The sequence below is a fragment of the Hibiscus syriacus genome, unplaced genomic scaffold (genome assembly GCF_006381635.1).
Source record: "Hibiscus syriacus cultivar Baekdansim isolate YM2019G1 unplaced genomic scaffold, ASM638163v2 tig00110647_pilon, whole genome shotgun sequence".
NCBI classification, from domain to species: domain Eukaryota; kingdom Viridiplantae; phylum Streptophyta; class Magnoliopsida; order Malvales; family Malvaceae; genus Hibiscus; species Hibiscus syriacus.
Genome location: NW_024062811.1, coordinates 1,440,475 through 1,453,538, shown reverse-complemented (window position 1 = coordinate 1,453,538; position 13,064 = coordinate 1,440,475). Strand labels below are relative to the sequence as shown.

The following is a 13,064-nucleotide window of genomic DNA, read 5'->3' as shown; positions in this document are numbered from 1 at the left end:
ATAACGAGGCCCATAAATTTATTAAAGTGTTAATTATCGTTATTAAATTTTTATATTAACGATAATAAACTTTTTCAACTTTTATCACAAGATTGTTCATAAGACAAAGAAGGTTATTCACCACGATTATAATTACTAAATTCATAAGACCGCGACTTCCAAAAGCCCAAGAGGTTACATGGGGGTTTCTGTGTTAATAAAATAACACTTCCCTTAACGTCTTGTGGTGAATCCTTTTATTCACTTTTTATTTCTCATATTTCTTACAAAACCAAAGTTATAATTATTCATCATCAATTGTGATGCTTGAATTTTATTAAAGATTATTCTTATGATTATTGGAAAGATTATGTTTTCAATTTTTTTCTTTTGATTTATATATTTCTAAATTTTAGATAATATCATTATTTTAATTCCGAATGGTACGTTATGTATTGAGAAAAATATATTGGAAAATATTAATGTTGACACTACCATTAATGATTTTGCATCAAGAAATGTTACAATGTTTTTTTATAAGTATTTGTATATTTTTTACATATTTGATATTGCAATGAATTATTACTTGTTTAATTTAATTAAAAAATTCTAATAGAAATTGTATATTACATGTTTCTTAAATTTCTTTTGAATTAGGGGTCCATTTTTTATTTTGCCCCAAATAAAAAAATAGTCGGGACCGGCCCTAATCATGAAATAATTATTTTTAAAATATATGAATAATTTTTTGGTTTATTGTTATTCAAAGTTGTCTTATGAACATTGTTAACTAATCTATTAATAGTTTTCGTTCTACAGCTCGAAACTTTGCTGGGTAATGACTGGAGATGTGATGCTATTACTTTTTAGCAGTGGTATTTAACACATATGGAACTTGAACCTCTTTAAACTTAAAAGGGATAGTGATTGGAGATGTGGTACCATCTTCATAAAATACTAAACCCACATTTGGCAAATTTGATCATTGCAAGTTCAACTTGCCTGATTCCTGGGTAAAACTAATTACCTAATCATACTCAACAGTAGAAATTAAAAAAACAAAATTAAAAACACATACATTTTTGTTTTAATTATTAATACATCTTGATCCAGATTCAAGGATGGGTGATTCACAATTACAGATAATTACCTCTTATTAAACGAAATCAATTAGCGATTAAGAATGGCATTAACATCTTAGAAGCAGAATTTGCTTTCATTTGCAGATATGAAGCAGCAATATTTTTGACTTGTTGCTACGGTGTCCCACAATCATACCCTCTTGTAATCCTAAAACTGTTATTTTCTTCCTTGCGATGACCCAAAGGCATTCAAGAAAGTTGGTTCATAAGGCAAATTCTTGCTCTGAAGTGCATAAAACGAGCAGCCTAAGTGGTCCTGCTTCAAACCAGAATTTCATTGAGGAAATTAGAAAAGAGAGAGACGTAGCACTAGCACCTTTAAAAAATAATGGCTTACACTAGAAGCGGGTTCAACGGTGTCACGCATACAAGGCCATGAAACCACTTGTTTTTCTTCATTACCGCTAGTATCATCGTCGTAGTAAGTGATATTTATCTCTTCTCTACAACCACTTCTATTGATGCAATTGCTGCAAGCACAAATAATGGATGCAAGCTTTGGTCCCGAGCCATTCTGGGCCGTAGAAGATTGACAGAGGTGGCAAAGAATAGTTCTTAAATGCCTATAGCCTAGCAACCAGAAAATTGGCACCGTGTACTCCGGAGTCACAGTCCCAGCACAACATGGCCTCATCTGATTCACAATACACTCTTGCCACATTATTGCAAAGCTCACACTTTTTACCTTTTATTTACATGATCTGAGAGAATTGCCTTCAACCTTGAATTTCAACGTGCCTTTTATTTTTTCTGTTTTTGTTTCTCCATAGTCCACCCCTAGTGCTTTAAATAAAGACTATACTATCAGGCATAAATTGATGATGAAAGATAAGCCTTGGCCTATTAAACACATGCATGAAATCAATTTTTTCACTAGTACTGAGTAAATCTCAATGTTAGGAGAGTAGTATTTTGTTTGCATTTTGTGGAGTGATAATTGTTGTATTTTTTTTTATTTTCTTTTGAAGTTATACTTCTAATTCGACAACTACAATTTTTGACGTAATCATTAATAGGTCCACATGATCTATCAACTAAATTTAGTATTTGACAACAAGATCCATTTATCTTGTCAACTTATAAATAACAATCATTATTCTAGAGTGTATACCAACAATGAAAATTTATATATAAATCATTGTACGATTATGGAAAAGAAGAATCACTCTTTCTCTATTTCGATTGCTCATCATTTTTCTTAATTTATTTATTCTCTCTTCTTCCACTAGATAATTATACAGAACTTTTAATCTAAATCACAAAAAATAAACCACACTATTCCATTTCTCCTATTAACAACAGTCGTCATGTTTCACCTGCCTACAGAATGTACAGTCAAATACAAATGTGTATGTCTGCTCTACTATTGATCCAACTTAGGCCGTGACAGAGAGGCCAAGTCCTTATTCCTTATCTAATTAAACATTGCACCTATTCTCTTATCTTAAGTGTTGATTAATTAAAATTAATCACAAAAATATAAACCACACTATTCCATTTCCTATTAACAACAGTCGTCATGTTTCACTGCCTACAGAATGTACAGTCAAATACAAATGTGTATGTCTGCTCTACTATTGATCCAACTTAGGCCGTGACAGAGAGGCCAAGTCCTTATTCCTTATCTAATTAAACATTGCACCTATTCTCTTATCTTAAGTGTTGATTAATTATAAAATTAAAAAAAAAATGATTCAATTTTGGTATAACAATGATAAAAACCTTGGAAGCATCTCTATTCGTTGGAGATTTGCAACAGTTGAGCACTCCAACAGGAAACTATGGGGGGAAAAGTGAAAAATAAAAACAACTCGCGTCTAAAGGGCATGAGGGCAAGATTACGAAGATAATTTCACTGGGCATGTGTACGGACTGACACAGCCGACTATACCGAAGTAGGATATTGAACTAAAGAGTCGACTACACCGAACCGAATTAAGATATTTAACTAAAGACTACTGTTAATGGCAAAGCATAAACCAGAAACAGTGTTTGATATTTTTTTGGCTTTCTATAAATACTTTGCACTCTGTATCGCCATTTGATACGAACCACAAGGTAGGTATTTGTTTATGGGGATCCTCCTCCATAAATTGCATGTGCACATAGCATTCCAGAATATATTTCATTTTTATATTAAATCACTCCTTTCTTTTAATATTGAATAGCCTGTATATCTATGAAAATACGAGTTAAAGATGTTACATCAACTTTACAAACATTTACTGATCATAGATGTTTAAAATTTTGTTCCATTATAAAGCATTCCATTATTAACTTTACAATTATTCCATTAATCGTGTAAAATCATAAAATAATAATTATCATATAAATCATGCTTAATTTTAGGAAGAAGTTTAGTAGTTAAAAAGTAAACAATACTGCTTAAAAACTACCTAATTTTAAAATATTTCTTTGTTCTTGTAAAATATAATTTACGAATGCACATGAATGTACCATAACTTAACTAGAAAGTACTCAACTTAATGGCATGCCAAATGTACCTACGACTCCTAATGCAACATACAATGAATTTTCCATTAATTATTATATATTATTCAATTATCAAAGATATCAACATATCCACCTCTTCATATCATAACATAATGGACAGTTCATACTCTAGACATTTCATTTTCACATAATATTTATATGTCATAGTTATCGTCAATTATCTTTCTTTAATATATAAACATCATATTCATCATATAATAAATATCATAACTATCATACCAATTGTAATAGAATTTGATTTCTTTTGAGCATTTATAATAACTTATAACATAAGAGTAACATGAAAACATAATTTATGACAAGTTTTATATGATGGCAATATGCATTACTTGCAAAGAAATATTATTATGTATTAATATACACACTTAAAAAATATTCCGTTTATACCAATAGAAACTATACTCGAATACGAATCTAACTATATAAGACACTTTTTCTAGTTTATGTTATACAATTTATAGTGAATTTTCAAAGTTGACCTACAGAAGCTGTTTTGAGCAGAATTTGCTGTCATGCTTTCTGACCTATCCTCAATTAAAAATTCATATCTTTTTGTATATCTATCGAAATCAGTATTCGTTTATTTTAAACAAAGATATACTGGCATACAACTTGAAAGGTGTAAAAATCATCCTCTAATAATTGTTTTATAATTTATGATGATTTTCTAAACTTACTGTTCAGAACACAAATCTGAGCATATTTCACTAACTTATATTTTTAGCTTATTCACTAATTCTATTAGCATATTAACTGAACATATATGCATGAATCACAATTCACACAATAGTTAGAAGTTACTTCTTACCATAGTAATTCAGTCACTGGCTCATCGCAAGCCAATGTTTGCTCGATAACACAAATACGAATTAAATATGCAGTCACATGGTGTCCTTAGCTTGTGAACCTTCACAACACTTCATATTATGTCCTTAAGCTTATCCTTAGCTTTAACATTGCTTGATCTTGATTTTAATCAGAATCTAAATGAACACCATTTACATAAAATATACATTTCAAACCATATGTTAGAATCTTTAACCTAGGCACACTATAGAAAATAAATTCCAAAAAACATTTTGATGCTCATTTGATACGAATTTCATATCACATCATCAATGTTGACCTTAATACTTCAAATTGACCAATAAATCCCTTTTTATCCAAATTCACCCAAACTTCACATAACATTTTTCAACTTTCCATTTTAACTACCATTTATGAATTCTTTTAGAATTCATATCAACTTTCCATTTTAACTACCATTTATGAATTCTTTTAGAATTCATATCAACTTTCCATTTTAACTACCATTTATGAATTCTTTTAGAATTCATATCAACTTTCCATTTTAACTACCATTTATGAATTCTTTTAGAATTCATATCAACTTTCCATTTTATTCAAAATAGTCCTTTGCCTTTTAGCTTCAATTCAAGTTTCAAACAACTTAATTAAATTTCCAGCATCTAATTTTCAGCTCAATACCTCAACAACTCCACTATTACCACTTAAGTCACTAACTTTCTCAATATTTTCCATCTAGTACTCAAACTTTGCAAACTTTCCAAAATAGTCAAATTTCACATTCTAACATCAAATTCAATATTCTAAATTTCAATTCCAGCATAGTACATCATCTTTATAACATTTTCACATAAACCCCATAATTTTCCATAATTTCTAAATAGGTCCCCTAACTTTCATAAAATTACAAAAATGGCCCAAATAACTTTCTAAGGCTTGTAGAACCTTTCAGACATCATTTCTAAGCCTAGGTAAATTTTTAACAATTTTCACCAATTAATTCCTTAGGGTCGAATATCATAATGGTTAGGGTTCTTGATTTCACCTGATTCAAGCATGTATTCCACCTCTAAACAACATTTCAAGGCTTCCACAATCAAAGACCTAACACAATTTAACCAAATCACAATTTTCTCAAAACCCTAGATCATGCCCAAATGAAATTTCACCCAATTTCAAGTAGTTTTAATCATCATACAAGCTTTAGAATTAATCTCCAACATAAAAAACATAAAAATCTTTCATCAAATCTTCAAAATCAACAAATCCTACATAACCCTTGATTTCCAAACTCATCATATAAGCATGATCTCCATGTAATATTTATACCAAATGATAGAGAATTTCAAGGGGATTAATTCTCTATCTAATAGCTTAATCCAAAAATCAATCGAATAATCTTAAAAAATAAAAATAAAATTGTTACCTTATAGCTATGGTGGTGCACGTTTTGGGGATGGAAAAAAATTAAAATTTATGATTTTTCTTCAATTAAAACATAATAGACTTGGCTTAATCTAATATAAATGAATTTAAAATTCATTTAATGTGAAATTATCATTTTACCCTTAATGAAACATGATAATTTCAATTTTCCATTGAATTATCACCCCTTTTAATATTACAAAGTGAAATATGAACAAATAAAAATCCACTTTCCACCTTTTCCATTACAAATTTTCAAAAACTATAATTTAGTCACTAAAAGTTTCCAATTTCAGCTAAATATGTAAAATCGACTTCAATTCTATTGATCCACATTAAATTCCATTGTTCTAAAATTTGGAAATAATATTTTCAACCTTTATTTATCATCCTTCAAATTTTTGTAAAATTTTGGTTCGATTCGATTATTCGATTTTCTTTCAGACTTTACTCTTTTATAGCTTTTAACACAAATTCCGGATCAAATTATGATTCTCATGAAAACGTCATTCTCGGGGTTGAACTATTTATTTATGGGGTCAAAAATACCTAACTTTTAAAAATTATCCTTTTGATCCCTAAACTTTTCCAACTTTTTACTTTGACTACTAAACTTTCAAAATTTATGTTTTGGTCACTAACTAAAATTTGGGGTATTACAGTCTTGGTCGAAGTTTGATACATTTGAGGGAATGACCTCTAAGGTTACAAATTTTGTTGTTAATCTCATTGGTACAAAGGATGAAAATGTTTAGGGGTGTGATGTGGCTAAGTTACAAGCATCGTAATTTCCAAATAATTAATCTTTTTCTCAAATAATTATGCTAAAAATGTAGAATAAGGAAGAAGAGTTTCGGTCCACAATGATTTAGAATTTTCTAATTCTGAGTTGATTTGATCTTGAACCAAGAAAGCTTTAAAACAAAATAATTAAAAATAGGGGGTTTAAAATAATCAAGTAAACTAAATAAAATAAAATAAAAGTGACAAAAGAAATAAAAATAAGAAAATTATATTGTAGAAAATTTAATTATGATGAGATATAGCCTCCAGCTTTGCTTTGCCTCAATTCGTCTCGATCACTAAATTATGTTTTACTTTGGATGTTTGTCAGTTACAGTCTACAAGTCCCAACCCTTTTAACTTACTCTTCTTTCAGGTGAATTAATTCCTAAATACAATCTTTAAAATTTAATCCTTGTTTGGATTAACAACGACTATTGATGTTAACGCCAAATCTTTCTTTAGTGCTGGAAAAACTCATGCTCAGATTATGGTGTCTCGATGAGAATCGAACCTGATCTTGATTTTCTTTAGCGGACCACTGTTAAGTTTGTTATTAGAGAATTGAATTTTCTACAAGCCGACTCCCCTCCCCAACTGTAGATCACAACTTCGATCAAACCAACGTACAGTCTTTGGATTGAATGTATTGAGATATTTAAATAAAAAGGTTGATTACCTCTCATTGTTTGTCAAAAATCAAGAAAGAATCTGAAGATATGAAGTACTTTTGCAATTATCACGAGATCGGATTGAATTGTAGCTCAACTATCGGCTAAGAAAAAGTTTAGCCAAGTATGATAGAATTCATACTTGGCATGTAGAAGAGAGAAAAAATGAAAAAGAAAATAATTTTATTGAACTAAAAACCTAAAAGCCAAAATCAGTTCTATACTGAATTCTGAACTTGTACATCTCTCAAGCTTCTCCCCTATAGGATATTTATAGATATGAGATAACCTAATGAAAATAAAATACTAACTCTTAATTACATTAAAAATACTTAATTAATAATAAAGTAAAATTCCTACTAAAACTAATAAAATCTAAATAAAATAATAAAATCTAAAGTGTTTGAATTTAATTACATATTTTAATTCCTAAAGAATTGTGGTTCGTCTTGCTTTTCTCATTTAATCTTGCTGATTAGATTATTTAATTAGATTTGGCGTCTAACTTGATCTTTCAATCTGAGTTGGCGCCAAATATTCCTAAAAATAGAATAATTTTGCTTTAATTCGTTCTTTAATTGTTGTTTTCTGGGAAGTAGATTCCTACACATAATCTAACCTAAATAACCAAATAATAAAATATTAACGTAAATAACGTAAATAACATGGATTATTTAATAATAAAATATTAACCAAATAGAACACTTATCAAATTCCCCCTCACTTATTTAATTCTTGTCCTCAAGCATGCCTTAATAAATTATTAAAATCTCAAATTATCAATCTTTCATCTCACAATATATCAAGGAAAAACAAACGAGTCAATAATCACATCAATCATCGGAAACAATGTGACAATTAAGCAAATAGGCACAACTAGTAATAAGTTTAAGCAAAAGCCAAGATATCTCAATTATCCATCAATTCAATGTAACAAGACTCAATACCACACAAGGATTCACTCATTATTACTCAAAATGTTTAAGGAAAAGGAAATCACTCAGAGCTAGGATCAATAAAGACATTACCATAGGCTTGAAAGAAAATCAAGTCTCCACCACTCATTCGAATAAGATGCAATTAATCAAAAGGTCTTTAATCAGGTTGTAACGGGGCTTAGTTTAGGGTAGGGATAAGGGCAAAAAATGGGTTCAAGTGTCAAGACAAGAGATGCAAAATATATAAGTTCAAGCCATGATTTCAACAATGTAAACGCACTAGAAGAAGCGTAACTGAATAATCAAAATTTTCCTTTTCCCTCCCTTTTCTTTTTTGATTTTTCGTATTGTTTTTTAGTTGTATTTTTTTATTTTTTTCTATTCGAACACTTTGTTTGATCCATATTTGTTTTTTGAAAAATGCTTCTTCATTTTTTCTCTTGGTTTTTCTTTTGTGTACTAAATCTATCTCCTGTCTCAAAAAAGGTAAAAAAATAGGATAAAAATAAAAAATGAAAGGTTTCTGGTTTTTATAATGTGGTAAAATCAAAGAAAGTAGTGAAGGCTCAAAGTTGGTTCACTAAAGGATATAAATGAGTAGGCAATTTGGGTAGAGAAGTGGGTTAATCTATGTGCCCTAATCATCTTAAATCATCAAGTTTCAACATGTGGTCTTGAAAGACATTTAATCACAAATTTTAGAATGTCAAAATTAATCTGACACACTCAATCAAACAAATGAGAAAGAAAGAAAATGTATGCTCGTTTAGGGTCAAATCTCACAAGAAGGTGTATTGTGTATTGAATCAAGAAACATATCAATCAACATATTCAAGGAACATCAAGCAAAATTTTTAAGGAAAAACACTAATCATGTCAGTTTTACTAAAATTTGATAAAAGTGTGATCACGAAGTCATAAGGTAATCAATGAAACAGAGCAAGATTAAGGATTAATAACAAGAAATTTTAATAAATCAACAATGGCAACTCAATTTGAAGCATGTTAATAAGCGAGCGATAATTCGATGCAAGTGTTCTCTAAGTTCTCCACCCCTCACTTAAAGCATATTATCTCAATATTTAAATTAAAGCATAAGAGAAATAATAGAGATATTCCCTGTGTTTAGTGACAACCGCGACCACGACCTCGTTAAGAGGCACCCGGACAAAACTAACGGAGTACGGATTGGTGTCGAAGTTTCCACTACTATCAAGAATTGCAAGCAAACTTTGTTTCGTCCTCATAATAGATTTCAGATTGTTTTCCATGTAAATTCGATGCTATGGTCGTTCATTCAAGTTTGATAAAATAATATATGGGACACCTTAAAAAATAAAAGAAAAATAAATTAATAATCAAAATAAATAAATCAAATACTAAAATTATATAAAAATAAATGAAATAAATAAAAATTGGTTGCCTCCTATTAGAGAGCTTTTGTTTAAGGTCGTTAGCTCGATGATCTATTTCAGACTACATGTTCCGAGAGAGATACTTCCTCCACTTCATACGCTTTTCTAATTAAGAAATTTCTTATGAGAAATTATACAATCATAGATTCTGTCATTCTCACAGGGCTTTATTTGGATCTTTGAAAGTTTGTCCAAAATCAATAAATTATCTACTTCACTAAAAAAATGTGTTCTTTAAATGTATCAAAAGTAACTTTAATTCCAACTTTAATAACTGCAAAATAGATGGAAAAAATTTAGATTTAGAAGAAATCAAATTTAAATTCTTACTTAGCTCTTCTCCAGATGACTACAGTCCACATTAGAAGCGATATCAGTTCCAATCTTCAAATTCTTATACAACTCATCAAAAAAATTGTGTTCAACATATTTATTCACAGAAGGTTTAATTATATCGTTAAAGCAAACATTAGCCATAGAGTCGGGATGTTTCATCACTTTGTAAACATCGAATTTTACCACTTCATAGTCAAATTCCATAGTAAGAGTTTTGCTTCTAATGTTGATTTTAGTGTGAATGGTGCTTAGGAAGGGGCGACCAAGAAGGATTTCAGAAAACGTGTTGGTTCGATCATTCTCCATGTCAATGACATAGAAATTTGTCAAAAAAATTAACTCATTTACATTAACCAATACGTTTTTTAGAAGTCCTTTGGGATAGATGATGGATCTATCGGTGAGCTAAATCGTTACTCTAGTTTACTTCGAAGGCTCAATAGAAAGTGAGTTGTAAACGAAAAGAGTCATAACGTTAATTAAAGCACCAAGATAACACATAGCACGTTTAATTCCTACTTTACCAATTTTGCAGGGTATAGAAAAGATACCTTGGTCCTTTAAATTTGGTAGAAGTTTACGTTGAAAAACAACTAAGATGTTCTCTCCTAAGTTTACCTTTTCATTGTCAGTAAGTCTCCTTTTGGTTGTGCAAAGATCTTTAAGAATCTGGCATATCTCGATACTTTTCAGATTACCTCAAGAAGCAATATATTTATCTCTACCTTTCAAAAAACATCTAATTTTTTTTCATTCGCTTGTTTATCATGTGTTACTAACCTGGAGGGAAAGGAGGTGGTGTGGCATAGGTAGATATTGTATGAGCAGTTGGCATTGAATCTTTATGTTTCCTCTTGAGTTGTACATTAACTTTCTCTAGTATCTTGGTTCTTCTTGTTTTCTCTAGGATATTAGTTCTTCTTTTTCTTTGCTAGACTCTGTGTTGGGCTCGAAACGATCAACCAAAAACCTCCAAGAGGGGGTGAATTTGCCTTTAAAAATCTTTGGTGTGAAAGCAGTAAAAGATAGAAAATTTAGCACAATGATTTATAATGGTTCGAACTCTTAACCAAGTCTACATCCATTACCTTAGCTCCACACTAAGAATTTTCTAACAAATTAACTTATTTATTCTTACCTTTCAAGGATAACGTGTAACCTTTACAACCCTCTAGTTTTTCTAAGGTTAAACTAGAACCACTCCCCTTTTGCAAGGTTTGATTTGGGTTAACAAGAATACCTCAATAGGTAGGTGTTTACAATTATTTAATCTCACAAAGAATGAATACAAACATATTCAGTAAGACTTAATACACTATATATAAGAGAAAATGAAAAACAAGAATGAAAAACTCTTTTCTCTTGATCTTTAAGCTTAGATAGGTGTAGTAACCTTCTACAAGTGTCCTTGGAGTGTTTTTATTGTGTGGAATGAGTTGGTAGCCATTTATGACCGTTGGGGATGAGTTATAGTCGTTGGGAAGTTTTAAAAACATTCAATAAATACCACCTGCACATGTAGTTTCGAAACTTTGTGAAAGTATCGAAAATTTTAAACACACTATTCTTGAAAGTTTCGAAACTCTTATTAAAAATATGACCATTGAAGAAAATCAGGCTGTTAAAATAGTTTTTGGGTGCAAAGTTTCAAAACTTTTGTAAAGTTTCGAAACTCTTAATAAAAGTTTCAAAACTCTTACAAAGTTTCCAAACTATGAACAGTACTCATGTATGAACAGTGTCATGAACAATGCCAAATAGTGATTGAATAATGTTTTTCATATTTAAAAAGATTTAAACATATTTTAATTAACTCAAAAATATTTCACATATATAAAGCAATTAAGAACACATATTATTCAAGTTATTTTGGACTTTGAATTATTTTTGAAAATTTTGATTAAGTCAAAAATTAATTTTACAAATATTTGTTATATCAAAATATAAGTTCAACAATCTCCCCCTTCTTGATATAACAAAACTTCTTTAAAAAATTGTCTTTAACAAAAGCTACCCTTTAGAAAAATATATTTTGAAAAAGAGAATTTAATAAAAGATATTTAAGCTCCCATTTTTCTTTGAGTAATTTAATTTTTCACTTACTTCTCCCCTTTTGGTTATATCAAAAAGAATTCAACAATGGTAATTCAACAATGGAGAATAAGTAAAAAAAGGTTCAAGCATATAAATCGTTTAAAAACAAATCTCCCCCTTAATGAAAGCATTCCATGAAAAGTTTTGGCACAAAAACACTTATGCACTTAAGAAGAATATTGAATTTTATATGTTGAGAAAGTAACGTTAGTAAAACATAAAATTCAATAAATCCAAGATTCATTATACTTTATGCAATAATTAAAACTAATATATTGAATCACATATGCATAAAGAACTACATAATGTTATGCATTTAATATGTATATCAATAGTTAATGAAAGAATATGCATGAACATTTAACAATTTGCATTTGCATATTAAAGATGAAAAAGCATATGTATGAAAATATGCAAAAAGTAAAAGAATGAATTTCATCAAAGTATCAAGATCCAAACATTTAAAATCGATTGATGAGTATTCAAAGTAATTACTATATAATCATGCAATAGAAAAATATATTTCATAAATCACATTTTGTATGATTTAGATTTGAATTCATGCAAATCTATTAAAATCATCTTCTATAAATCCCCCTTATGTAGACATCCCAAGAAAACCTTTAATGATAAAACTCATGGAATACTAATTATGTAAACAAAAATTGATACCAACTGATATTTGAAAAAAATATATAATATCAATTTTAGGTATGGAGGATGTCAAAGAAGGCATATGCAAGTTAAGAAAAATGTTTAAAATTTTCTTTTTTATGCATCATTTAAATGATATCAATTGAAAGAGATTTCAAAACATTATCAATCTTGGAATCATAAGCTTAAAGTGCTTCCAAATGTTAAAAATATTCAATAAATTAAGGATATCACTTGTTTGAAAATGGTTTTCAATAAAAGCACAAATTAAGGTCAAAGTATTTTAAAGAAATCATTTAAAACATA

At 29.3% G+C, this 13,064-nt stretch overlaps 1 protein-coding gene across 2 annotated transcripts; it reads right to left on the bottom strand.

Moving 5' to 3' along the window:
* Window positions 1–1,071: 1,071 nt before the first annotated feature.
* Window positions 1,072–1,863, bottom strand: LOC120137090. Of its 2 annotated transcripts, none has more exons than XM_039152942.1 (2): window positions 1,459–1,863; window positions 1,072–1,380 (listed from the first exon to the last, which is right to left on the bottom strand). In XM_039152942.1, exons 1-2 carry the CDS (start codon window positions 1,780–1,782, stop codon window positions 1,279–1,281), a joined length of 426 nt encoding a protein of 141 aa, XP_039008873.1. In that variant the 5' UTR covers window positions 1,783–1,863; the 3' UTR covers window positions 1,072–1,278. The 2 variants fall into 2 exon arrangements, with proteins under 2 accessions (XP_039008873.1, XP_039008874.1); XM_039152943.1 differs by having other exon boundaries at window positions 1,072–1,377.
* Window positions 1,864–13,064: the final 11,201 nt, after the last annotated feature.

Excerpts from the sequence above, each read along its gene's own strand:
- LOC120137090 (XM_039152942.1), bottom strand. The coding sequence starts at position 1,782 with ATGTGGCAAGAGTGTATTGTGAATCAGATGAGGCCATGTTGTGCTGGG. Across the intron at positions 1,381-1,458 it reads CCGTTGAACCCGCTTCTAGT|CAGGACCACTTAGGCTGCTC; the intron begins GTAAGCCATTAT and ends TCTGGTTTGAAG.